Raw genomic sequence first — 26170 nt, 5'->3', positions numbered from 1 at the left:
TGCTCTTATCATGAGTCATGACACATATATATGTATTCTATATTAGACTCAAATAAAGTTGAAACATTTTATATATACGAATTGTTGAACATGTAAATGTATTTTTTTAATGATTGGCCAATTCAATTGATCTTGATACCGCTCTCGATGCATCGATGCATGCATCTAAAAGGCACGTATACGACGACGACGTTTTCTCGAAATAAAAATGCACATTTTAACATTAATGTACATTTTATTCATTTTTATGCTTTAAAATCTTATATTATTTGACAGACCTTTAGTTCGATTTGTTGAAATCTTACATTTTTAAGAAAGAAATGATCTAGAATGTTAAAATGTACATTTTAACAATCTAGTTCATTTCATAGAAAAAAGACAAAACATTTTTTGTACATTTTATTATACATATTTTACAAAATTACATTTCAATGAGATCTACGTCAAAATATTTCTCATTTATGCTGCACGACGGTTTTATTTAACTGTTAAAAGCATAATTTCAGTTAGACATCGCAATTACAACGCAATTATTGGTGCGCTACACTTCATCGTTGTAAAACTTGTGGTTTATGCCGTGATAATTGACTACAGATATTGCCAGTATATTTACGAAGTCGGTCATAACGATGTAAAATGCTTTTCTTCTTTTAATTCTTTAGTATAATGAGAAGCACATTTTCGAAATACACTGTTCAATCTTTCTATTAAAATATTACCCAGTCCTATCTTTTACAAGACACACGGTTTAACACAATACTGTATACAAAATATTTTATATTTTTTCTTGCCATGCTATTATTGTCTGTACGTTTGTCATTCTAGAGCTTATGTAACAAACGCTATTTTAAGCTACAGACAATTTTTAAACAGTTATGTTTTTTTTTCGATATATTACGCCAAGACGAGAGTTTGCAATCTGGCGATCGAATGGCAGCATTGTTCTTCTCTGTGATATCAATCTTCCTTTACAATTTTTACAAGTAGCGAGAATAAAATTGTTTAAAATATATAGTGTTTTTACTTTATTTGTAAAAATTAGCTTTGTACAAGAAATCCTGTATATTTGTTCAACGTTTTACAAAATACTTTATATATCCGTCCTCTTTATATATCCATCCGCATATTATTGTCTGCGTATTTATAGCACGTTTCCTCTTATAATACGATCATTGTGCTCGTCAAAATTAACAGATATATAGAAAAATTTTATTGTTTTATAAAATGAAAGAAGTAACATTTGCTATGGCATTACAAATAATGAATAATCAATAAAATACTTGTACAACAAAATATATATGCACAATCTAAAAAAATTAACGTTTACAAATAAACGAATACAATTTTCAGTTTATTTAATTCACGGTATTATGCTTATCATAGAGCCAAGTGATAATAAAATAATTCGACAGAAAACGTTAAATCAATTCAAGCGCTGTTAATCGTGTAACGCGGTTGCAATGCACCGTACTATAAATTTTTTTCTCGTATTAGTGCATTGTGCTATTTTAATCGGATCGACTTGAACGCAGTTGGCTGCAAAATACACATGCCAAAAAAGGGCGTGTGAGGTGTTTCTCTCAGCGGAATCTGCGGATATCTGCTAGTCGCAATGTTTTAGGCAATAGTAATAATAAGCGATAATACTGAACATGTATGTACTGAAAGGCGGTATCGATTCGGATGCGAATCCCACTCCTGTCACGAAGGCTAAATATTAGTCTCCGATATGGCGCCTGTACACAATGCACGTAAAATACGTACATTACACTATAATATGTACATGGAAATATAACGACGCATTCTGCTTAATGGAATATCTTAATTTACAATACTATACAGTGTACTATATGTTGTATAAGCTGACAAATGTATCGAGCGAAATTATTTTCGACCCAAGTGTCGCTGCGAACATTAAAACCTCTTTGTTGTTGAACACAAAAACGTGTCGTACTACATGTTATAAGATTATGTCGCTATGTAAATTAAATTATTCGCACGATGTCAGAGGTAATCGTCAACGAGGCGCGTCAACTAATTGTAAATGCACATTTTAGATTTGAAATGCTACTTGTCATTGCATTTCCTCGAAACAATGCTACCTCCACCGTGCACAATTTCATCAAGGTTCATCCTTGCGTTCCTTGCGCATAATTTGCAATTAACTAATGATAGCTCGATACAGTTAATCGAGCGAAATTTGTGTGATTATATTTTCTTAACAACTGCGCACGCGTCTCTATATCAACTTTAGATCCTAAGCTTCAATTATCGCATTTGTATATTTGCATAATTTCAATTCTTTTTTCGTATATAGTATATTCTATAAGTAAGACTAATTTTTGTGCGACTATAAGCACAGTTGACATCGCTAATCGGCATATAGTTATCATTTATACGCTTCATTATAAACTTCGTTCATATAATTAAAGTTGCATTTATAGCAGCCTGGAAATTTATGTGATGTTACATTGTTATGATATTAGTAATTAATACGAAAGTGTTAATTGATTTAAAAAATTATATAAAATGAAAGTATAATAGATCTTTAACATCATGTTAAATAATATCGTTGTGACTTTCCGATTAAATCGTCGATGACAAATCGAAGATTGGATTCAATAGGATATACTTTCAGACGATCACAGCCTTGTAGAGATACCTTTTCGAGCCGACTATGTTCACTCGTGCGTTACGCCCGCCAGAAAATGCAAGAATTCTGACTTCCTGTAAACAAATGCAATTTTTTTCGAACATTCGTAAATTGTTCCAATGACATTAATTAAAGCATGCATGCGATAAATTGATGTCTACGTTTGCAGACAAATTATTCACCTCTAATTAACATATCAGTAACAATTTACAGGCCAATTATGGAATTTAATCTTTGATTTTTGAATCCAACAGATCGTAATGATTATTTGACATGATATTTATGATTCACTGCATTTTTATTTTGCGTAAAAATATTTTCTCAATCAGTTTCTTCTTAACATACTCGTATCAATTATTTATTTCATAATCATTAAATTAATTAATATTATAAATAATATAAGGACGGTGCTGTAAACGCGGCTATAAACTGTAGACAGACTTTGTAATTACACGCTAAAATGACAATTGATATGCCAATTACCATTGTCGACGTCTACTATGCTCATAGTCACACCAAAATTAGTCTTATTACGGTCAGGGCGCGTCGAAATCTTGATCTCCGACCAGGTACAAAAATTGGAAGGCAATCGCCAGCAGGCTGATTCCGAGTAAGTCACCCATCGCGGTCAAGTACGGGATCGCCGAATTGTCAGGATCAATCTTCCGCTTCCACATCCAGTGGATCATTATGAAAGCGATGTAGAGAAGCGCCGCGACCTGCAGCATCGCCGCGCAGAGATAAACAAAGATGAAAAGTGGCGTCATCGACGTGTTGCCATCCTTCATGTAATTAATCAGGTAAATAAAGATGATGTGACCCGGTATCACCATTGTCATCAGAACTCTCGTTGTCCTAGCATGCATACCTGAAGCGGGAAAACGGCGACAAATACATTTCCTCGAAGAAATTATTTACTTCCAAGAGAAAGTTTATATTTTTATCATGACGCAAAAGAATACCTTTTCCGAAAAAATTGGCTATAGGCGTGATAAAGATTACGGGATGCGTGTGACCGGGTGGGATTAGAAGCGTGCCGAGCTCAGCTTGTTTGTGAAGGGCCGTTGATATCCTACTGGCTTGGACGGCCACCAGATTTCCACCGACGCCATTGATGACCGGTTGGAAGACCGTCAAATTCTCGAAACGTGATACCATGAACTCAAGTATAAGACCGCCGCAACTGCCGGAGATTTCGTGTTATTGACTTTTCTTTACTACAAGAGTTCGACTTGAAATATAGCATAATAATTTTATCAACATTTGTCATCAACAAGATTACTTATCGTTAATACTTAAAAATTGAAAGCTGAAGTCCTAGCTTTATTACCTGCTGATCAACATAGCCACCATGACTGGGGTCCAGCCAAAATAGAGCACATCGTTGGTGTACTTGTTCCTCTTGGCGATCCACACCCAGAGCGGTGTCACCAGGACGTAACAGGATATGACGAGGGGCGCTACCCAGTCTTGCTTGTCTATGCTCTCGTAAAGTACGGTAGCGATCCACGAGAGGAGAGCCAGCGATGTGATGTCACCTAAACTGGCGGCTATTGGCGTGGCTACGTTGTCCGGATTGATATGACAATGACGGGAGAAGACGATAACGCCCGCGGTAATAAGGCCCAAAACGAAGGAAGCGAGGGATGCGGTGACCAGACTGCTGGCGCACAGTAGATAGGCGTGATCTAAAGAGACCGTGCCGTTGCGAAAGGCACCCATTACAATCGCCACCACGGATCCAAGGAAGCCCACCACTATCGCTTGACACTGCGGAAGATGAGGGCAACTTTTGAAAATGTAAAAAAAGTTAGATATCTTTATTTCTTTCTTTTGTCTCTTCTGACGATTTTATGAATCATCAGAATTTTCATTGCATTCCTCACAATCAAAAACCTTCAGCGAAGATCTCGTTTTTCAGCTGATTTTAACTCAAATGTGCACTGAATATTTAATTGGTAAAATATCTATAATGTTAGAAAAAGTTAGAAAGCAACGACGAGTGATGGCCGTTCGAAAAATTTACGCTGAATCCAAATATAACGGTATACATTTTATAATTTACATTGTATTTAGTTACAATTGTTTGATTAGGATGATTCTATTCACAACTAGAGAGTCTGTTTTGAATAAGAAACAATTTTTTTAAATGTCAGTTTATTCAACATAATTCGATTCGTTGGAGAGGAAAGAAAGAGAGAGAACGTATGCGTATCATTTAATTGCACGGTGTTTTGTGAGGTTTGCAACTATATGCCGCGCGCACATGCATGGAAGATTGTATAGCAAACAGTCGGCTTTCCGAAGGTCGTCGTCTACGTCTACAGCGCAGAACACATAATAAAATAAAATCGTGGCGCCAATGATAAGACGGCGGGACTGTGTAGCTCAATTTACCAAATCGAGCAGCTAGGAAAAATGTTACTTTCTCAGAGTCGTGTTACGCCGGCTCGTTTTACAATTAATCGCTAACCACGGATCAAATTGCCGCGTCGCTTCATGGTATTTTTTTTCCAATTTGCGACTTCCAGGATGTATCAACAATAACGATCGTTTCATGATTACCAAATAGCAGCAATTTTGTAAAATCGGAAATTATCGTAATTTCATCAATTACTATCTGTTGGAGAAATCACGAGAATTCCGTGGCGTTAATTAACTAATTCTTGAACTTGAACTTAAAAAATACATAATGCAAGTACTCGCGGATATATTTACGATGTTAGATGATAAGAACCGGATGATTAATAGCGTAAAAACTTTTCCATACGCTGCGTCGTTATAGTTTGTTAAATAAGGCGCGGTGAATTGCGCTCCTTCGGAAAGTCAGAAGGTCGGAAGAGATCGACGGAGTAGACGCTTCAGAGGAAAAATACACGATGTCAAATTGAGTCAATATGCTTTTTGCAATGTATTTGTATGACGGAATTAAGTCGTGACTTCTTTAAATGACAACTGACAAATATTAGTGTTTAATTGTGGAATATCTAGTTAGAACCAGTTTGACGAAAGTAAAGCTAAGTGCTAACGTGCGGAGTGTAATTCGCTTTAAATACGCATCGTTATAACACATCTGATGTCGACTTGTGCCTTTTTAATTAACTGTGTTTAAAATTGCCCTCAATACGTAAGATTTGCAGCGAGATAATTAGTGAAAATATTACAAAATTGCGTCTATTATTGTAGACAGAACTGAGTCAAATTTCTTTTACATTCAAACCGCGTCGGAAAAATTAATCTACTTTGGAATCTGATTAAATCGATGGTTATTCTCACCTGTATTAAAACGAGATTTCCAATGATCATACGCCATTGCTCTTTCGGCAAGTCCATGTGTCCGAGATTCGCTTGAGTAGAAAGACGCGATGCAAGAGTCATTTCTAAATTACCCTTTAGTCCTAAAAGTGCCGGTACCAGAATCATAAGCTCGTTGACTTTTTCGAAGACTACCCAGTGCTGCAAACGAACGTGAACATATTACTTTTCACAATTTCTCTTAGTAAAAAAATTTAATTAATAAATAGATAAAATGAGTAAAACGCAAACTGTCTCATGTCGCAAATAATTTTATATCTCGAAAAATCTTGGGCTCTTATTTCAAGTATTTAAAATTAAGAATATCTGCTTAGGAAAAATGGATTAAATCCATTGCGGTGAAGGTCGTAGAGTCTGAAGACTCTATTTACGAATATCATCGCGTGTCACTCAATTAGTTGCCACAAATGCCACACGGATATACCGACGAAATCGACATCGATCGACATCGTGTTGCGTAAGATATTTTCGCAAGAATTGTCCATGAGACTTGGTTGAAGAGAGTGAACATCGTTCATACTTGAACCACGTCGAGGACCAATCCGGCGCCCACCATGCCCAAGCCGGCGATGAGGAAGGGTATGAAAACCTGGATGGTGATCGCTAAGTACGACTCGAGCGGCTCGTTCTCATCAGCCACGCTGTAGATCTCGGCGACAACGTCCGGCAACCGGCCGCCATCCGCATCATCGTCAAAGATGGTCACCTCGAGATTGTCCTCGGTGGTACAATTCGTCGCGGCCGCTTGCCCATTGGTGGTGGTTTCCTTCGACTCGGAGGTGGTCCGTGAACGGCCGTCGGTCGGTGTCATTCTGTGGGAGTTCTGCTTCTCCGGAAGCAGGGGCTCCTTACATTGCTCACTGTCGACAAAAATGCAATTGCCGCTGGCTGAGTTGAAACAAAAAAAAAAAAACAAGCATCGAAAATCTCATTAACCCTTTGGCCACGATCGTTAACAGATGATAAGCTCAAAGCGTTACGATTTGTTAATATATATTTCGAAATGAGACCAACAAATATTATTCTGCGACTCGAGAATAAATGTGTTATACACGGCCGTCGAGTGTTTTCTCCATTTTAAATTGTAGAATGAGAACAATTAAACTCTGATTATAAGAATTGACATAAGAGCAACACTTTGATTAAAGTTCTTTTTAAATTGTAAATAAATATAATAGACCGTATGTTATTTCTGAAGCTCACACACATACTCGTCCCAGTTTTTCTTTGCGAGATGAATTATTACGCCAAATTACTCCGCAGTCAAATAGTTTATCACGCAATCGTCATGATTTGGCACACATATCTTGTTGATATAAAACTAGAAAACCAAAAGTCTGTAGTAAGCGATGCGAGGAAAATCGATGTTAGATGAATGAGCAGCGCACGTCTTTGGCGTGTGTGATTAATCATCGAATGTATCATGTGCATACACATTAAACCATTAATTAATAATTAATTCCGCTGGTTAATTTTATTTATAATCCCATGCCACATTAACATTGCCATTTCGTAATTTCTCAGCAATTAATCGTCGACATGGATTGCGCTGTTATGTTTCACTCAAAATTGATTAATATTTATTATTTTTCATTTTTCTCGTTACTTTCAATCAAGATTAACGATATCAATCAACATACTTTTCGAACTTGACGCTGACACTGGCAGTTTGAGGCAGTTGCGGCTTGTCGGGCGGCACTCGTGCCGGATGTTGACGCACCTGGTCCTCTATCATCTTTCTACTGAAGGCTGTGTGAAACTCGCAGCAGTAAATATATACCCATTTTTTTTTAGAATGATAAGGCTCGCGCCGTTGACAACGACGGCAGGGGTTATATTTTAAGACATAAGTGACGTAAATTACATAATTGTGTCATCTTCCTTTGAATCTTCCTTGATTAGATTTGCCCAAGTATCGCGGTTAATCACGGTGAAAATCAAAATATGAATCATCCAGTTGATGAAAGGTAAACAGCCTCTTCCCACGAAGAATCGCTGCCAAAAATTGTGATATTAATTTAGCATGAGCTTGATAGAGCACATAAAGTTCAAGTTATATTCAATAATCGGAGATTCACAGTTTGCTTGTAATAATGCTATTGTATAAAATTATTAAATTAGCGATATAATTGTTTAAATTAAAAAATTAATATCTTTAAGGCACGCGTAATTGTTTTCAAAAATTTGTATCAATCGTATCGAAATCAATTTATTTGCCAAATAAATTTTTTGTCACAAAGATTTCACATCAGTTTAAAAATTCACTTTTAAGAATTTTCCGATCATAAATTGAATTTATTCCAACTCTTTACACCAAAAATTGATTCTGCATTATCGGTTTTATTTTTAAATAATTGTTGAATCTGCAAATTTTATTTACGAAACACTGTGAAACGATATCGTATCGCCATATGTGCTGAAACACTTCGACTACATACGCGCTTTGACTGCATTTTCGTGATTGCGCCGCATTTATGAATAATTATAGCTACGAGAGCGCACGTGTTAGACAAATAATATTACGAATGGATGTGTTTTATACGCACCACGTGCATCTCTAATTAACATCTAACACGCTCAGTTTCCTTCAACATGAGTTATTTCTCGGAAGGAATTATGATAATTTATTTTGCGATATCATCGTAGCGAATACGTTTCATTACATGATTACAGTAATTTGCATTTGGATGACAATCATGCGTAAATAAGTCACCCACAGCGCCACAATCCACTTTATTTCTTTTTCTTATCTTTATCATTACTGACGGCGACTGAATTACAGACTGATTTTTACGCGAGCGCCAGATTTTCTTATTATCTATAGTTGAAATTCATAAACGCGCTTCGATAAATATGTACATCACGATTGTAGCGATAACGATGTTCAATCGCGCGGCGACCTTACGCGCGGAAATTGGAGCTGCTCAATTGAGGCCAGATCACAGCTGTTCGATTAAACAATATATCACTTTCATAATCCTAGCTGTAACATTAATATCTTGAGATCAGGGCATCTCGTATCGTATTTTAACTTGAAAATAAAAAGAAATAAATGCGATATATCAGATTATGACTATTTAAAAAGAAATAGAGTTTACTTATTTCAAACAATTTTATTTATTTAAATATTTAATTAAATATTTGATTTTTAATGGTGTAACTTTAGTTTTAAAATTGTCCAAAACTTTCCCTTTGTCAATTCAAAAATTAAAACTTTATAATATTTTGCAATTTATTTCTACCAATTCTATTAAATTGCATATATATTTTCTTCATTCAGAAAAAGCATTTAATTTTTAATTATCTTCAAGTAAAGATAAAATTTGTAATTGATAAAGCTGTTAGAATTGATAAAGTTCAATGGCAAACGTTGCGAGTTGCCCGACAATCGACCATGCGATGGCATTTGATATTCATTGTCTGGTCAGCTGAACCTTACGTCATACATCGACCGACTAGCTGAAGAACAGACAAGCAGGTCTGGAAAGCACGTTGCGTCGCGCGGATTGCACGAGTTCTCGTAACCTTAACCTACGCGCAATCAAGTCGTTGGAAAGCCTCGACGAAGCACTCGTCTATCGCTCATCTGTATCTCATGTCTTTTGCCCATCACTGTTTTTTTTTTTTTTAACATTGACGAACAAGTAGCGACCGATTCGCGCGAACAACTCGTTCCCGAAAACACATGCTTGCACGCAGATCTTTGTCTGAGGTGCTTTTAATTGATTCGCAAATTCGATAGAATCTTTTGGAAAGCGTCACTAAAGCCTATCGATAGTTATTGGCTATTTATCTTGTATCTTGGGGTTTCGCGTAATCGAATTCAGCATCATACGCGGTAACGCCTTGACAGAAGATCACACAAATCGCGATGTCTACGAAAAGTTGAAGGATCCGTTTCACAGGAGTCTAACGTATTTATTTAATCTTTAGGAAGATAACTAAAATTAATTTTTTTTTAATTAAACAAATTATTTTTTCCAAATTCTTGAAAAAAAAAATCATGGGGTAAATTAAACTCTTCTTGTTAACTATCAATTTAATTTTTGTAAACTTGTACCGCGAAAAATTGTATTTCAACTTTGCTTCAATTGTGTTACATTCGTGACATAAAAAGTTTTTAAAATTTCAAAATCATATCGAGCCAACTGAATATTAGTCCGCGGAAACTCTTTCGCTGAATGCGAATCGCCGGCATCGTCTCTAAAGTAAGTTTTTTTCTCACTAAAAGTGTCTCGTCTGAGACCAGTGAATTTCGACATCGAGTGATTTCTCCATTCCTCCGCTCGTACCTGGGTCCGTAGACGTCGTTTTAGGTGGACTCCCGTCGTTTTGAAGGCCAAAGCCCTCCGTCGGGCCCCTTCTGTTCAGGTCGTTGCTCGCCGGCTTCGTGCCCGGTGATCGGTTGTACGGCGCGAGATCAGCCTACGTCGAGCATCTGATGGTGGTCACCCGGTGGCCTGGTGCGAGGCCGTTTCACGCTACGGTTACATCGCGACTGATCGCGATCCTGCATCGTGCTCGCATGCATGCATGCCTCCTTAAAACTAGTTTGGAGACACACGAGTCTCTGTGTGTGTCTCCGGCGCGCCGGACGGAGCAAGCGCATATTTATCGATCCATCGCTTTCCAGTCACACACTATCCACAAACAATCAGCTATACCACTTCTCCGGTGCTGTGCACCAATGGCGGATCCCCGTCGTCCCGAGGAATCTGGAAGAATCGTCCTCGTGTTCGGAATCCCGACATGACGTCACTCAGAACTGCCGTCAACAGTTGCGTCATCGTTTCGATATATTCAAATATGTGCTGTATCTGTGATTTTCTTGCACTTGTATTCATTTTCAGGAATCGGAAACAGCCACCCTCGCATTTTAACTCCTAACGATGTCGTAATGAAATGCCTTGTCGTAAATATTGCTTTGTCATTCAAACACTGCACTGTGACATTTATGACTATTTCTTACATTTTGAGTGTATTCTTATTTTTTTCTCTTTAGTAACTTGAAAGATTTCGTCTTTATACTCAAGATTTATTTTTTCAATAATTTTATTTTTTAGTTGCTACATCAAATTAAGCTATTTCTAAAATATATGCATTTTTCTTATTTTTTTAGATATTATTTGTAGAAATTCCTACAATTGAAAGCATATATATATATACGCGCGACAGACAGTATTCAATATGTTTCCTTGCAAGTGACGTCATACACTGGCAGTTATATAGGCATCGGTTACGTCAATCAACAGCTGATATCTACGGGAAACTTCTGGTTCATTCATGAATTTATGACGCATTTATGAGGAAGTTATATTGCTGCAATTGCTTCCTTTTCGCACAATTTTCGCGATTTATGGATAATTCGCTTTTATACGCTATAATTCGATGATAACAATAATTTAAGCGCGACGATATTCCGTCAATTTCCATTTTGTGCACCGAGCCCATTAAAATGTTATGTCAAGCATAATTATCCTTTGACCTGGTTATAAATTACGCGTATAGATCACAAAGCGATATCGAACAAACTTTTATTTTCCACTAGTTACTGAATTCTGCAATTATTTTTAGCTTCCAATAAAATAATTAAAGCAATTTTAATTCTTATAAAGTTTCTTTTATTATTAATTGTAATAATTGTCACAATTTTCAATTTTTTTAAATTATGTAATATATGTTTATATTATATATAAGTTTATTATTTCTATTTCGTAATAATAATCAGGCGTTTAGAGTCTATCATTTTAATTACTTTTTCATAATTTTATGTTATGCGTAATCTCCAAACTTTAATATTTAATATGAAAACTTTATTTCATGTTATAAATGTCGATCAAAGTTTAAATGTCGTGATGCAAATTCATTAGTTCCCGAGAACTATATTTGAGCTGCGAGCAATGCTTGTATATTTGATGCTATTTATATACTGAAACTTCCACGAACGCGTAGGAAAATTGATATTGATTATCTAAATTTATTGGTAAATATTAATTCTAAAAGTAAAAATAAAGTTTAAAAGTGTATACGTAATATTTTACATAACATTTTTATACGTAATAGAACAGTTATATTTTTAACGTCGAGTTTAAGATAGCGTTATTAAAAGATAGAAAAGACATTGATCATCTCGCATTCAATTTTTGTAATCATGTCTTTATTCTGAGGATATTAGGTTGAGATTTTTTCCGAGAATTCAATTACGTCATTTTAGATCGGGTTCTATTTTCGACCAAACCAAACATTTTTACGACAGTCGCATTAGTGTATAGCTCATATTTCCATTCCTTTTATAATACCGCGAAATTCTTATACTTTACCACGTTTTAATTTGTTCAATGCTTAGTTTACTTGCGCAATATCGTGTTAGAATTACGTGTTGGCCATGAAAAAATGATATAATGAGAAAAAAAAACATAATTACATTGATTGATAGCTTGATAGTCTGTGCAAACATATTGAAATCAAAACAAACCTGTAATTATATTAATTAGCTAGATGATGTAATAAACTTCAATGATAAGTTGAAAAAAATCTACACATTCATAATGAGAACTGATTCGTTATTTTCAGAAAAAAAAAAAATATCACTTCTGTTACGTTCTACGGAAGTATCGGAATTACGATCTCTATTGATTCAATGCTACACATCTCATTCGACATAATTCTTATCTAAAGTGGAGCGGAAAAATTCGTTCATAACAGTCAGTCGGTCAATGACGCGCGAATAGGATTCACTGGCCCGTCTATGACCGTATCCTGTGTAGGAGCGAAGCTGTAACACTCCAACCGCTTGTAACACGGCAATTTGTACGGTAACTTGAGGATTAGGTCATATTCATGTAGGCCCGTTTTCCTAATTATTTCTCCGCTGAAATCTTTGTCTTTCTTTTCGTACAAGAATTTGAAATTAGAAATGCATAAAGTTTAATGCATAAAGATCATAGTAAATAAATAAAAGCGTGATCGGAACAAGCACTAATTAATCAACGTTTAATTATCAAATTGCAATCTGACTAATAATAAACGGTGATCTTGCAGATCACGTGATACCAGTTAAGAGTTAATTTCAATTCAAATTTTGCATATCCGAGATTCGGTAAAATATTGATTTTACATCGTTTTAAAATAGTGTTGCACAGTAAAATCGGTAAAAAAGGTGTTAATAACTCGGTGATCGCGTCTTTAACGACATTTTTAACGACACGCGACTGTTCGCAATTGACGCGTTAATGAATAACAGTCGATTAGCCCGCATTATGGATGTGTTATTATGCATTATGATACGTAATTATGCATATCGCAGCCAATTCGATATCTAGTAATAAAAAGCTTTTAGACTGCTACTTGCAGGAACTGCCAATTCGTGATCAATAATGCGAAGACACACATTGTCGAGATTCAACAATTGACACGATCGGTGGTTGTACTGTGAACGATACAACTATTCTTCGAGATTGTCTTACTGGGTTAAATCAAGTTTCTTTCTCGCGATCGAGTCTTGTTTGAAAATGTCGGCTTCACATTTTTTTTAAATTTTAAATTATGCGCAGCACAGAATTTCATGTTTATTGATGAAAATGAAGAAATCTACTGATATCATGGAGTGTTGTGAATTTTTTCTGTGGTTTTGTCCCACGTGATATCCGCAATTGGGTTGATAGCGCATATCAATGACTTATCGTACAATTGCGGTGCAGTTTCGGTGTATTTCGTATTAAAGACACGATTCGGATGTCTTATATTTCAGAACTAATATCGCGTTACAGCCATAAGAAAAATAAAAAAATCTTTAATAGCACTTTTACAGCACATTGTGTTCAATCGTTTACATATTATCAGTAACTTTATTGCTAGTGTTTATTGTATAACTCTGGTTGACGATAATGTCCCGTCATTGAAATTGCTCGTACAATTTTTTCATTGCCAATTTATATGTCGCAGTAACGCGAAGTGCGCAATAACTTTGAAGATATACATTTAACAGAAATGTAAAGTTGCATAATAATTGTACCTAAAATTAATTTTAATTTTACTAAAGCTTTACTAAAGTTAATTTTAATTTCAATTCTATTGCTTTAATGGCCCGTTAAAGTCAATTTTTAATTGATCCAATCAGTATTAATCATAAATTTATATCTTACAGTTCGTCAAAAAATTTCTATCTTATAGTTCTTTTATCTTTAATTGTTTACAATTCCAAGACTTTTAATATCTCAGTATATTTCATTTTTATTCTTATTATTATATATTTTTTTATAACAATAATTTGAATTAATTACAAGATTTTAGAAGAAAAAGAGAAAAATATAGTAGTCCTAAAATAATTTGTTTATTGTATACTAGGAAAAGTTAAAAAGTAAATGGATATCAAATCTCGGAAAAAAAGTCTTTTTAATAATATTTTTTTACTTTTCTTCGCGTTTTGTTAAGTTTTGTTGAATAATTTCAAAAAATAGAATTTTTCGAATATAGGAGCTTTTGTTAGCTTCTGAAATTTATCCGATTTAGCGATATAGTCTACTCGCATATACATATCTTTTGTGGTTCCTTTTAAAGCGGCGATTACGTAAGGTCCGCTCTTGACTCGGCAAAGGTCGACATTGAAACCAGACCTGAATGAACTGTGTAACTGGAACGCATTCAAATACGCGACGATTTCACCGACAATTTTAATAAAATAGCACATACCCACGTACAATTCAGTCTCGCGTGAGGATTCTCTCGTCTGTGTGCAGTTGGATATATGAGATTTTCCTGATACCTGATCTTGTTAGATCAATATATCACTCGTTTCTCATTTGTGTCACGGATTTGAAAAACTAGCACGACTACATTAATGCTACAATTTGCAATTACAATTTGCTCCATTTGTTTCGCGCGACAAAATCCATTGATTGAATCTATTAATGTATAAAATAAATTTACAAATGTATTATTATAACAATTTGCATTATGCGTGCATCGATAAAATCTTAATAAAAAAACGCAAAAAGAAGAAAATGTAATTAAAAGTGACAATAGAAGAGATATAACACTGTAATGTAAATATCTTAAAATATATTTGAAAAATCTGTTACAACTCTCAATTCTCACGTATGTAGCTTGAATAGGCGACGGTGAGTTAAGTTCCCTGTGTATCGACGTTAGTACACTCTTTGTGTAATAGGCTTATGATATAATTGACATACTAACTCACTGAGCTCATGGCCATTCCCAAGTGCCAATGAATCGTGTATGTTTTTCAATTAAAATTCATCACGCAAAAAAAATAAATTGCTTTAAGCGAGTTATCATTCTAATTAATTGATCATACGTTCGATCTCGTGATTTATATCAAATGTCACTTTTTTTTATTATTACGTGCTTTAATTCAAATTTATGTCAATAGAGGTACATTTGTCTTACTCTAAATTATCTCGATTAGCGCAATGACATAATGCGTCGAAAAATGATCAAATAATGTTTTTATCAAATTAAAATAATATTAATTGTATTGAAATTACGTCATTCATCGCGTCATGTTATAATTTAAATCGAATCATTTTGAAGGATTTAATAATATAAATAATTTAGAAAAGTGTTACTTGTGAGATGATGGATTTTTTGCAATTTACAAAAAAGATGATGCATTTGAGAGGATGTGAGCAGATAGTTTTAGAATAAAACTCATAACAATTTACGCCGAGACTTTTAATAACACATCTGATAACTCGATGAATTACGTCGACACTTATCTCTCTCGTCGCACGCATTTTCTTTTATTACTTTTGTATGTACCACCCACGTTTCGTAAATACGTTGACGAATAACAATAATAGGATTACTGAAAGGGCATTACGCAAGCGCTATCTTATACACACTTGCTTCTTCAATTACGGATCTTTATATCATATAGCCGACGTACTACAATTGAATACACAAATAACGAGATCGAGCAGCGAAATAGGAAGCAATTGTATAATTACTTCATTGAGCAAATGCATTATCGTAAAGTCTTCATTAGTTTTCCGGAAATAAGACGAGTAAAAATAGAGTGGAGCTCTCCAGCTAGCAGACGACATAAATTGTTTCATAGCAATTACATTTGCAAGCCCGGTTAAAATTGCGATAACAGTTTAAATTAACACGGTTCTTCCAAGTAAATACGATCTTTCGTTCTAAATCTATTCTGCTCTTATTCTCCAGCTGCTTTTGAAGATGACTTTCACAAGCGTGCCGTGACACTATAGGTGATGATTGGACCGATAACCAGCGTGCGGTACCTATTTACATGTAACTCGCGACTAGTTTACACAAAGTATTATCGCGTGTGCAACTCGAGAAGAGTCTCTCAGTGCGGTAGACGGTGGACCACACATAAGCGATTTGGCGCTGCCGATGCCCGCGATGTCTCCGTCGTGATATTTTTATACACTTGCTTGGCCATGCTCTTAATAGTCATTCTACGCTTTAGAAACTAAACCCTTACTTTTCCGCTATCCTGTGCTCGCGACTGCTCCACACCGCGCATTTCGAAATGCAGCGCAAAAGTTTGCAAAGATATTTTTCCAACCTTATAAACTGCAGTTGTCTCATAATAAAATTTATATAATTATTCTACGCGATAGAATTCATATTTGATATGCACACCTCGTGCTTTGTTGTGTTACACCAAACGTATTTTATCAAGTAGTAAAAATAAAAGATTGTCGCGGCGCTCCTTTATGTGTTACATCGATCTCCTAATTTTTAGACCGGTTTTTAATCTTGTATCTTTGGTTTGTATCTTTTGGCTAGAATAAAAATTTAACATTTTGTAAGCGCGCGGAAAAATTTTTTACATTTTATTAGTGAATAATGTAACACCACCGCGACTCCGGACATTGCACATTTTACATAATTAAGCGCTATAAACCTTACGATTTTTTAATCGTTTATTTTTGCATTATTAACTTCTAAGTAGGTATATATATCATTAGGCCGTAGATAAAACATTTTTCCGGGTTTCCAAACCCTGTTTTCGCATTTTATATTCGCGCTTTTTCATCGACGAACCCGCAAACCACTCTCTGGGCGACGCGAGCGCCTAAGCGCTTCCGTAACATATTCGCAGATTGATAAATTACTCCACGTGTTTAAGTTCGACCATGACGGGCAATAACTTAACATACGCTCTGATACCTCGCCTCTCCCGGTGTATCTTATGCACCGGCTGTCGCTTGCTCGCTCGCTCGTTTGCTCACTCGCACGCCGCGCGATTATTTTATTTTTATTACCGGATGAGAGAAGCGCACGAGATGCAACTGCAGGTGATCTCTTCTGATATACTTACACGGTGGTCAGCTGCACTGGATGATGATGCACTCGTTCATCATCGCAGCCGAAGAGTTCGCGGTACCGCTTCGCATTTTGACGATCGCGCACGTGAGAGCATTCATTCGCAGATTCTCGCTCGATGGTCCATGTGAATATCGTGAGGAGGTTGCGCGAGACACACCGGTCTTCTGCTGTTTGTCCGATAAATTTTCTCTTATCGCGCGTATATTTTACTCGTCGAAGAGGACGTAGCGAAGCAAAACGGGCATCCCGTTTTTATGTGTGAGTAATTTTGAAAAACGATTGGAATGTAGAGTTATAAAATGTAGATAGTCTAAATAGCTTCGTGTTCAAAACCAGATTTCACATAAATCCGACACACACATACACACACACACGAATGGAAAAAAATCTTCGCGACACTAGTGACGAAACTTTTGAATAATTGAAATCGTTATTTAATTCAACAATTTGCTTTAAGGTTGAAATTATATTTACTGTCAGAAATCAATATTTCGCCTTGTTATCGCGCAGTCAATTACTTCATATTCCTCATCGATCGTCTCGCGATACTATCACTTGGTTGACATTTTTTCAAAATATCAATGATTTACAAAGTATATGAAAAAGTATAAACCCCGATGAAAGATAGCGCGTAAGAACTGAAATTAATTTAACTTTAGAGAATTTAGAAATAATAACCCTCGTCAATATAATTCAATGATTGTAAAAGTAGTTCAGGGTCGAATTGCAAGATATATTCCTTTGGCTGTACTTTAGTTGCTATATTTAAAATAAAAATAATAAGACACAATAAATGAAAAATAAAATTTTTTTAAGAATTTCTATCTAAGCAAAGAGAAGAGAAAAAAAAATGTAAAAATTAAAAAATTTTACTGTATTTAGTCAAGATTCGCGCGCGCGTTTTTAGTTTTTTTTTTCTATTATAATTGATATTACTCTTGTTCTCTAATAACGCCGGCAACTTTTTTTTTTAGATTATTTTCTATAGACCGTTATATACAGTCCGTCACTGCAATCACTGTCTTCTTTTCGCGTCGACAATATCAAGAATCGAACTCACCGATATTAAAAACGGTTTTGATCTCTAAACGGGTGCGCGACCTTTAGGTCAGACTAATCGCTCTCTTTTCGCGGCCGCTTACCACCCCTTACGCGCGTGCATAACGTGCACGATAATAGATAAAATCTAAGAGAGACACCGTGTACACCGGGAACGGCGCGATAGTTGGCACTGACAGATCCAACTATTTCATTCACAGTCGTCGTCGTCGGGCTTGACCGCGCGAATCGTCGTCGTCGTCGTCGTCGGGCTTGACCGCGCGAATCGCCGTCGTGTCCGTGTGCGTGTATCACGCGCACGTGCACACGCGGACACGACGTGGATGAATGAACCGACGCACACACGAGATACGAAGCGTGCGGCGCGATTACGATGTAGGTGGTTACGAGCGAGAACGAGCGGGAGGATGTGTGACGGGGCTCTAAACTGGAGCCGAAAAGGCACGGATTCTACTACTGTCGTGACCGGTGCACAGGCACCGCACTGTGCACGTGTGTGTATGCGTAGGTGAACACTTCTCACGCGTCAATGCGTAAATTGGGAAAAAGTCATTTGTACCCGCAATTCGTAAATTTGCAAAAATTTCCGGCTATCTGTGAATTACTTGCACGTTTTGATGAAAGAAAAATATCATGAATTTAATATGCAGTTGAACGTAAAGAATGTGATGCAAAATTGAAATATAAATTAATATATTGTATATTTATTAAAAATGTATAAAGTTATTTAATTCCTCGTGGATGTAATATATTTCTAATTATTTGGTTTCTTACCATGCAGTGTATAATTGTGTATAATTTATGTAAGAAAATAATTAAATGAAATATAATTCGCATCAATTATCCATTCAGAAAAGACTTTATTATTTCGTACAAACGTAACAAATTGTTGTGCTAGAATTTTTACTATTTATATATAGTACATTATAAATTTTTTTATACGGTGCCCTTACTTCAGACTTTCATAGTCTTCCATCGTCATTGTATGTGCATTGTAGGCACTAGAAAATGTTAATAAAGTTCAGTATTTTATTTTCTGTACGGAGAATTTTTCAATAAATCAGTTTAATTGATTTCCATATTTTATATGTATATGAGCATCAATAAAACATTGTAATTAATTTATTGCACAGATATCACACTTTCAATTTCATTGCAAGTAAACGAATTATTTCTACCTAATATTATTTAATATATAAAATTGTTTAATAGTAAAAACACTTAACAATACTATAACAAAAAACATTCATTTACTTGGTACTTCATCTTTTTCAGTGACACTTAAAAGGAGAAAAGTGTGACATATATTTATCTCATAAATACTATTTTTATATTATTGTTTAAGACTCTATTAAACATGTTCCTAAATTAATAATAATAATTCTAATAAATATAAAATACTGTAACAATTGTTCTTTTTTTATGTTTTTTTCTTTGAAAAAATATGAAACATAAGATGCACATTGTCTAATTACGTTTGTACATGAATTAATTATAATATAAATTTTTTCTTAATTCTTTTAATTACAAGTTAGCTTAACTCTTTCAGGATAGATTTTGAAGACTCAAAATTATCATTCTCAAATGTTCAAATAAATAAATGTACGAAAATATATTTAAAATTAAAAATAGATAGAATAAAAATACTTTAAAAACAAAATTAAATATTTTATTTATATTCATTAAGAAAAAAATTTAATGATTTCAAACTATTTCGATTTTATTTCATATTTCCGTTACTTAACATTAGTGTCAGTTTTGATTTGGAGTGTCTTGTCATCACAGTTCTTAGACCTCTCGATTATTATTAGGCTACTTCTTTTTATCTTGGTAGAGTATATTTTTCATTGATATATAGATCGCCCAAATAAATTATAGACTAACATTCTTTTCTCATGTTTTTGTATTATCGACAACTATTCATGTAGTCTATATTTCATTTGGACGACCATCCATGTACATGTATATGTATATATATGTGTACGCGTACATTTTTTTATAATTTAATAAATTGTTTTACTAAAATTTAATTATTTTACATAAAAATCCCACCCTGAAAGAGCTAAATATATATACTCAAAAAATTTGTAGCAAAAGGATTTAAAAATGCAGAGCGTAGAAAAATTTATAAAAATCTGAATTTGAGTGTAACATTTTAATTTATTCCAGTATTATATCGAATCTGATATAAGATGTATAAAGTTCCATAAAAGCAGTTATATAAAAAATAATACAAAATACTAATTTATTATTTAATTAGTACATAGATTAATATTGTTATATGCATTTATTGGGTTTTTTTACAATCAAATAAAGTTATATATTATAGCTCAATGTATAGGCATTTTTTAAAGAAAACGATTAAGCTTAAAAAAATATTATATGACAATACTTTTGAATATATATATAGCATAAAATATAGGAATATATGCATTTATTTACAATTGGCTCATGGTATATATTAACATACATACCACACTTTTATTTCAAGATTTGTCGTTATTTGTTTATTTTAATTTTCGTGATTTTGTTAGAACGTAATTTGACAAAGTGGTATCAATATTATTAATACTGCATCTTTCTTTCTTGCGTCCAATATAGTTCTAATAAATATATACTTAATTTAATTTGTACTCTTAACATACTCTCTATACAAAGAGATGTCAAGTAATTTTGTATCTAGTTTTATTTCAAAAGTAAAACTCACTGTAATGAAAGTGTCACTGATAATCGATATCGAATCACAATCGACGCTGCGGCATTGCAAACATTGTAAGTTCAAATCAAACTTCTTACCGTATTCACTTTTTAAAAATGGTTTTGAAGACTATAACCTGTAAGATTACGAAAAATTCAGAGTATTGCACGAATTTTCGGACCAATCAATCTCCTACATCAGAATCGCCGTCGCCTATAGCATAAAGAATATGGAAAGCAATTCCGAGAAGTGCAGTTCCTATAAGATCACCAGCCGCTGTTAAGTATGGTATTGCGGAACTGTCTGGGTCCATACCTCGCGTCCACATCCAAACAACCATCATTTGTGCAATGTACAACAATAAAACGACCTAGAAATCAAATGGAGCAAATTTGATTCTAATTTTATTTTTAAATTATAAAGATAAATTGTAAGAGTTACGTCAATGAATATAAATATAGATTAATCTTTATCATACCTGTAACATTGCAGCAATCAAATATATCGTAATAAATATAGGAGTAAACGAGGTATGTCCTGCTTGAAGGTAACTAATGGTATAACTAAAGATCAAATGTCCCGGTATCACCATCATTAGTAATACTCTAGCCGTCCTCGCGTGTCCTCCTGTGATGAATATTTTTTGTTAAATTCGCAATAATAAATTTTATACAAATCTTTACATAAACTTACCTTTAGCGAAAAACGCATGGAATGGACTAATGCAAACGTTGAGAGTTCCTTGAACACCCGTATTGTAATCTTTATGCAAAGACGTCGATATTCTACTGGCCTGAACAGCGACCAAGTTTCCCCCAACGCCATTAATTACTAATTGAAAAACCGCTATGCCCTTGTAACTGGATATGGTATAGTCCAAAATCAGTCCACCAAGACTGAAATTAATATTATTCGTTAAGTGTTCGTCCAATGAAATCTTGCATCAAATACACAAAAATATTCACCTGCTGATTAACATTGCGGATATCACAGGCGTCCAGCCATAATCCAATACTTCCTTAGTAAATGGATTTCTAGCTGCTATGTAACCCCATATGGGAGTTACAAATACACAAAATGCTATTAATGTTGGGGCTATCCATGGAGCATAACCTGCAAAAATACAGATTTATTAATATTCAAGTATAGCAGAAGCATGAAAAGATATAAATTGTTTTATAGTTTATACCTATTGCATTGTATAATAAAGAAGCGATCCAGGATAAAAGAGCTAAAGTAGTTAAATCCCCTAAAGAGGCCGCGATTGGGGTGGCAACGTTGTCAGGATTGATATTCATTTGTCGTGACAGTAGTATGACCGCAACCATCACGAGGCCAAGTAGAAAGCTGGCTACGGAAGCGGTGACCAAGGCACTGGCGCACAGTAAGAGTCCGTGATGTATGTCAAAGTGAGCCTCCGGAACCCAACCAAGGATAACAGCAGCCAAGGATGCCAGCAAGCCTACCACCATAGCTTGACACTGGATTAAGGCTAAATTACCAACAATTAACGTCCATTGCTGTTTTTTTGTATCCATTTGTCCTAAATTAGCCTGAGTCGACAGCCTAGAGGCCAATGTCATCTCCAAATTTCCCTTCAAGCCCAATAATGCAGGAACTAATATGTATACCTCGGATACCACCTGGTACACTGGCCAATGCTGAAATACAATATAACATTCATGAGATCAGATTTGTCATTCTTGAAATCTTATTAATAGATTAAACTAAAAATTTATAATTTCTAAAATAAAATAAAGAACTCTTAATAGGCAACAATTTATTAATACAATAATTTATTAATATTTTGTTTCAAAATTTCTCAAAAATGCATATTTATGATTCTTACAAAAATTTTAAAGGTTTAATTTTCAATACCTGCACCACATCTAGTAGCAAACTGGCTGCGACCATGCCAAAACCAGCAAGCAAGAAAGGTATGAACATCTGGATGGATATAGACCAGACGTTTTCGTCGTCTACGTTTTCCGTTTCATCCCTCTGATTATCCCTTTTTCCGCCGTTATAATTGACGCTCTCGTTATCCACCGGCGACGGTATCAGCCGTCTTATATCACTCTCGTTTTCGTCACTCTCATCTTCGGAGCTAATTTCCAATTCCATGTTGTTCACATCGACAATGTTTGAAATAAACAACTCGTCGCTGCCCAATCCCACCATTTTATTCGGTGGCAAATTTCTCTTTCCTATTTTTCTATAACGGACTTCACTATGCCTACGATAATCTTTTTGTACCTTCGCATGGCTCATCCTTGTTAGTTTTCGTTTCGCTGATTACCGGCGATTGCTGCCAAAAATTAAACGCCTCGTTAGATCAATTACAGGAAAATTTATTTGTGAATTTTTTAAATGAGATTACATTTGATCTAAATGATAACTTTTTATGAATTAAATATTATCAGTAAATTTAAATAATTAGAGATCATTTAATTTCAATTAAAAAACAGCGTGAAACATGCTTGGAATTAGTTTTTGATAAAAATATTTTATAATAAAAAATATTTTATATGTAAAGAATATTTAATATACATATATGTATATTTCCCATAATTTTTATTATTATTTATATTAACATTTATATTAACATTTATATTATCATTTATATAATATTTAATGCTAACACAAATTACATATATAAATAAAGTAAAATATGAAAATAAAATAATTTAATAGAAGAAATAATAATGATACTTTCCTTAATAGTGATTAATATTGCATAATAATGATTATTCAAAACAAGACAGCAGATACACTTTATAACATTTGTAATCAAATATCCGGCACTTGTAAAAATTGAATGTAAAAAATGAATCTTTCCTGCGACACTGATAGTACTGTTATCTAACGCCAGTGATGATTTAGAATGCAATAAGAATCACGTAAGCGACGAATATATCGTCGCGCCCATTCTAATCTGGTGCTAGAGCTGGTTCTAATTTAGATCTGCTAATTTAAACCCCTGATTTTGTAAGCTACTGATTTCTCCTTTTTATTTAGCTGTATTGTACAGTCTGCTACAAGCGCATACGCAACATTTCGAAGTGAATCGTACAGCAAACTTATGTTCTTATTACAGCAACTTCGAAATAATTTTATGTGATCGTGATATATCTGATATCTATACAAAAAAATCACATAACGACATATGAATAATACTCATCATTTGCAATTTTTATAAATAATCTGTAAATTGATTAATTAAGCAAAGAATAATGAGCAACAAAATTTGAAATCTAATTAATTAATTTATTAAAATAATGGAAAATATTTATTAAATACATTTATTTATATACATAAACAATATGCAAATATTATTTTTACACTTGGATATTTTATATTTTATTTTTCAAATCAGTAATCTATTCAGTTGAAATGTAAAACTACTACACTACTTCTTGTACCACAAAATTCACATATCCTTCTCCGATAAGTATAATTATAACAGTGTTTCGCCATTCATTTCTGATAAAAGCAGATTACTACTATACATAAAAACACATACGTAAACCAAAAGCATGCAAATAAAGTGACTCATAAAAACATGTAATCAGCTGTTAAACAGTTATCACAATATTTTACGCAAGAGTAACAAACAAATTCAATCCATATATGTTGTATAAACTTACTTTTAAATTTAATTTCATACTTCATAATTTTATATAAATATTTTATATTTAAGATCTTAAAATCTGCCATATTTTTTAATTACTGCACCTCATTTACTACTGTCTTCGTTTCTCTCTTTAAAATGTTGCTGTGTTTACGATACTGTAACATTTTTTCAATCAATATTCTTTAAATTTTTAATATTGTTTTCTAAACAGAATTTTTAAAATAATATTCTTTTTTCTATTACTGAAACAAAATACATTTCTTCGTGTCTCAAAATATTTGCACTGAATGCTATAACTTTTATACAAAAGTTGTATCGTACATAAAATATAATTATACCGTATAAATGCACGTAAAATTTTGTTAAAAAATTTGATATCTTTGAAATGATCTTTATAAGAGAATTTTAACGAAAAAACAATTTTTTTATCCACATTATTATTTGACAGTTCGGCTGCCATAACCTCAAAATGCACTACATACCTCGAATGCACAACGATTCTTTTTCGTGTGCTGATCCATCGGCCATTCATAAGTACAGATTCCGTGTGAAATATTCAAAACAATCACAAACTCCTTAAAAAAATCTTTCGACGATTTCCTACTGATCCTAACCCACCGATGATAGCACCACGTACTCACGCGTAGCGCAATCATCAATCACGTCTTACGCAGGTTCGATACTATCGGATGACTAGTCGATTCTCGAAGTTCTCGCAATTGAAGTTTGTTTCCAAATACAGAATATGACAAACTTGAACGCTTCTATTATTCGAATAAATATAAAGACCATTTTTACCTGTACTTTGAATCCAAACTTAAACTTATTAGTTAATTAAAATACATCAAATATAAAACTTACAATGTAATATGTTTAAAGAGACGCTGTCAATTTTATTAAAAAATTAAAAAGAAAGCGCTAATTGTATCATATGAGTTGAATAGAAAAATAAAACTGATTACTGCAGATATTCTTTGTATATTAGTACAAGTGTGATTATATAAAATTATAAGAGTATTTATTGAATATTTATAAAAGTATTTTAAATACATATAAAAAAAATATATATCTACTTATATTATATTAATACTCATGTGATAAAACGACGCGCATGCACGCAAAAGCGCAAGAGAATGAATTTGTAAATTCACCTCCGGACATGATCTGTAGCGTTAATAATAGCTTGCACACATATGGCATATACATCTATGTTAATTGGTACATATATATTTCTTAGTTATATTAATTATACAAACTGTACATTATGCTATACACTATGCAAATCAGAAGAATGTCAAAGCTATTTTATTGCTTATTAGTTACCGACTATCAGATGTTCTAACAAAAAGATGTAATGCTTTCTCACGTCACACGATGCTCGAATACGACTACCCGCTTATACCATTGCCAGCATGTAGTGCTTGAAATACTTTATATCCGGGCAACTAGGCATAGTGCCCATCGACGTATTCATGCCCTGACAAAAGCT

At 34.0% G+C, this 26170-nt stretch overlaps 2 protein-coding genes across 10 annotated transcripts; both read right to left on the bottom strand.

Annotated features, from left to right (window-relative positions):
* Positions 1–1010: 1010 nt before the first annotated feature.
* LOC105675046 (solute carrier family 41 member 1-like) lies at positions 1011–17417 on the bottom strand. Of its 5 annotated transcripts, XR_001101215.2 has the most exons (8): positions 10261–10685; positions 7609–7963; positions 6489–6828; positions 5930–6109; positions 3984–4423; positions 3616–3836; positions 3137–3521; positions 1011–2727 (listed from the first exon to the last, which is right to left on the bottom strand). XR_001101215.2 is itself a non-coding variant. In XM_067361104.1 (7 exons), exons 2-7 carry the CDS (start codon positions 7701–7703, stop codon positions 3190–3192), a joined length of 1608 nt encoding a protein of 535 aa, XP_067217205.1. In that variant the 5' UTR covers positions 7704–7963; positions 17283–17406; the 3' UTR covers positions 1011–3189. The 5 variants fall into 5 exon arrangements, 4 of the variants coding, with proteins under 4 accessions (XP_067217205.1, XP_012227260.1, XP_067217206.1 ...); XM_067361104.1 differs by lacking the exon at positions 10261–10685 and adding an exon at positions 17283–17406 and having other exon boundaries at positions 1011–3521; XM_012371837.2 differs by having other exon boundaries at positions 1011–3521; positions 10261–10682.
* Positions 17418–19189: 1772 nt separating this feature from the next.
* LOC105675060 (solute carrier family 41 member 1-like) lies at positions 19190–26077 on the bottom strand. Of its 5 annotated transcripts, none has more exons than XR_001101220.2 (8): positions 25164–25366; positions 22926–23355; positions 22237–22708; positions 22013–22160; positions 21741–21943; positions 21526–21674; positions 21146–21417; positions 19190–21055 (listed from the first exon to the last, which is right to left on the bottom strand). XR_001101220.2 is itself a non-coding variant. In XM_012371859.2 (8 exons), exons 3-8 carry the CDS (start codon positions 23316–23318, stop codon positions 21232–21234), a joined length of 1551 nt encoding a protein of 516 aa, XP_012227282.1. In that variant the 5' UTR covers positions 23319–23355; positions 24695–24836; positions 25164–25366; the 3' UTR covers positions 19190–21231. The 5 variants fall into 5 exon arrangements, 3 of the variants coding, with proteins under 3 accessions (XP_012227282.1, XP_012227283.1, XP_012227281.1); XR_001101219.2 differs by having other exon boundaries at positions 19190–19350; XM_012371859.2 differs by adding an exon at positions 24695–24836 and having other exon boundaries at positions 19190–21417.
* Positions 26078–26170: the final 93 nt, after the last annotated feature.

This window comes from Linepithema humile, chromosome 1 (assembly GCF_040581485.1).
Source record: "Linepithema humile isolate Giens D197 chromosome 1, Lhum_UNIL_v1.0, whole genome shotgun sequence".
NCBI classification, from domain to species: Eukaryota; Metazoa; Arthropoda; class Insecta; order Hymenoptera; family Formicidae; genus Linepithema; species Linepithema humile.
This window is presented reverse-complemented; position numbering and strand designations above follow the sequence as displayed.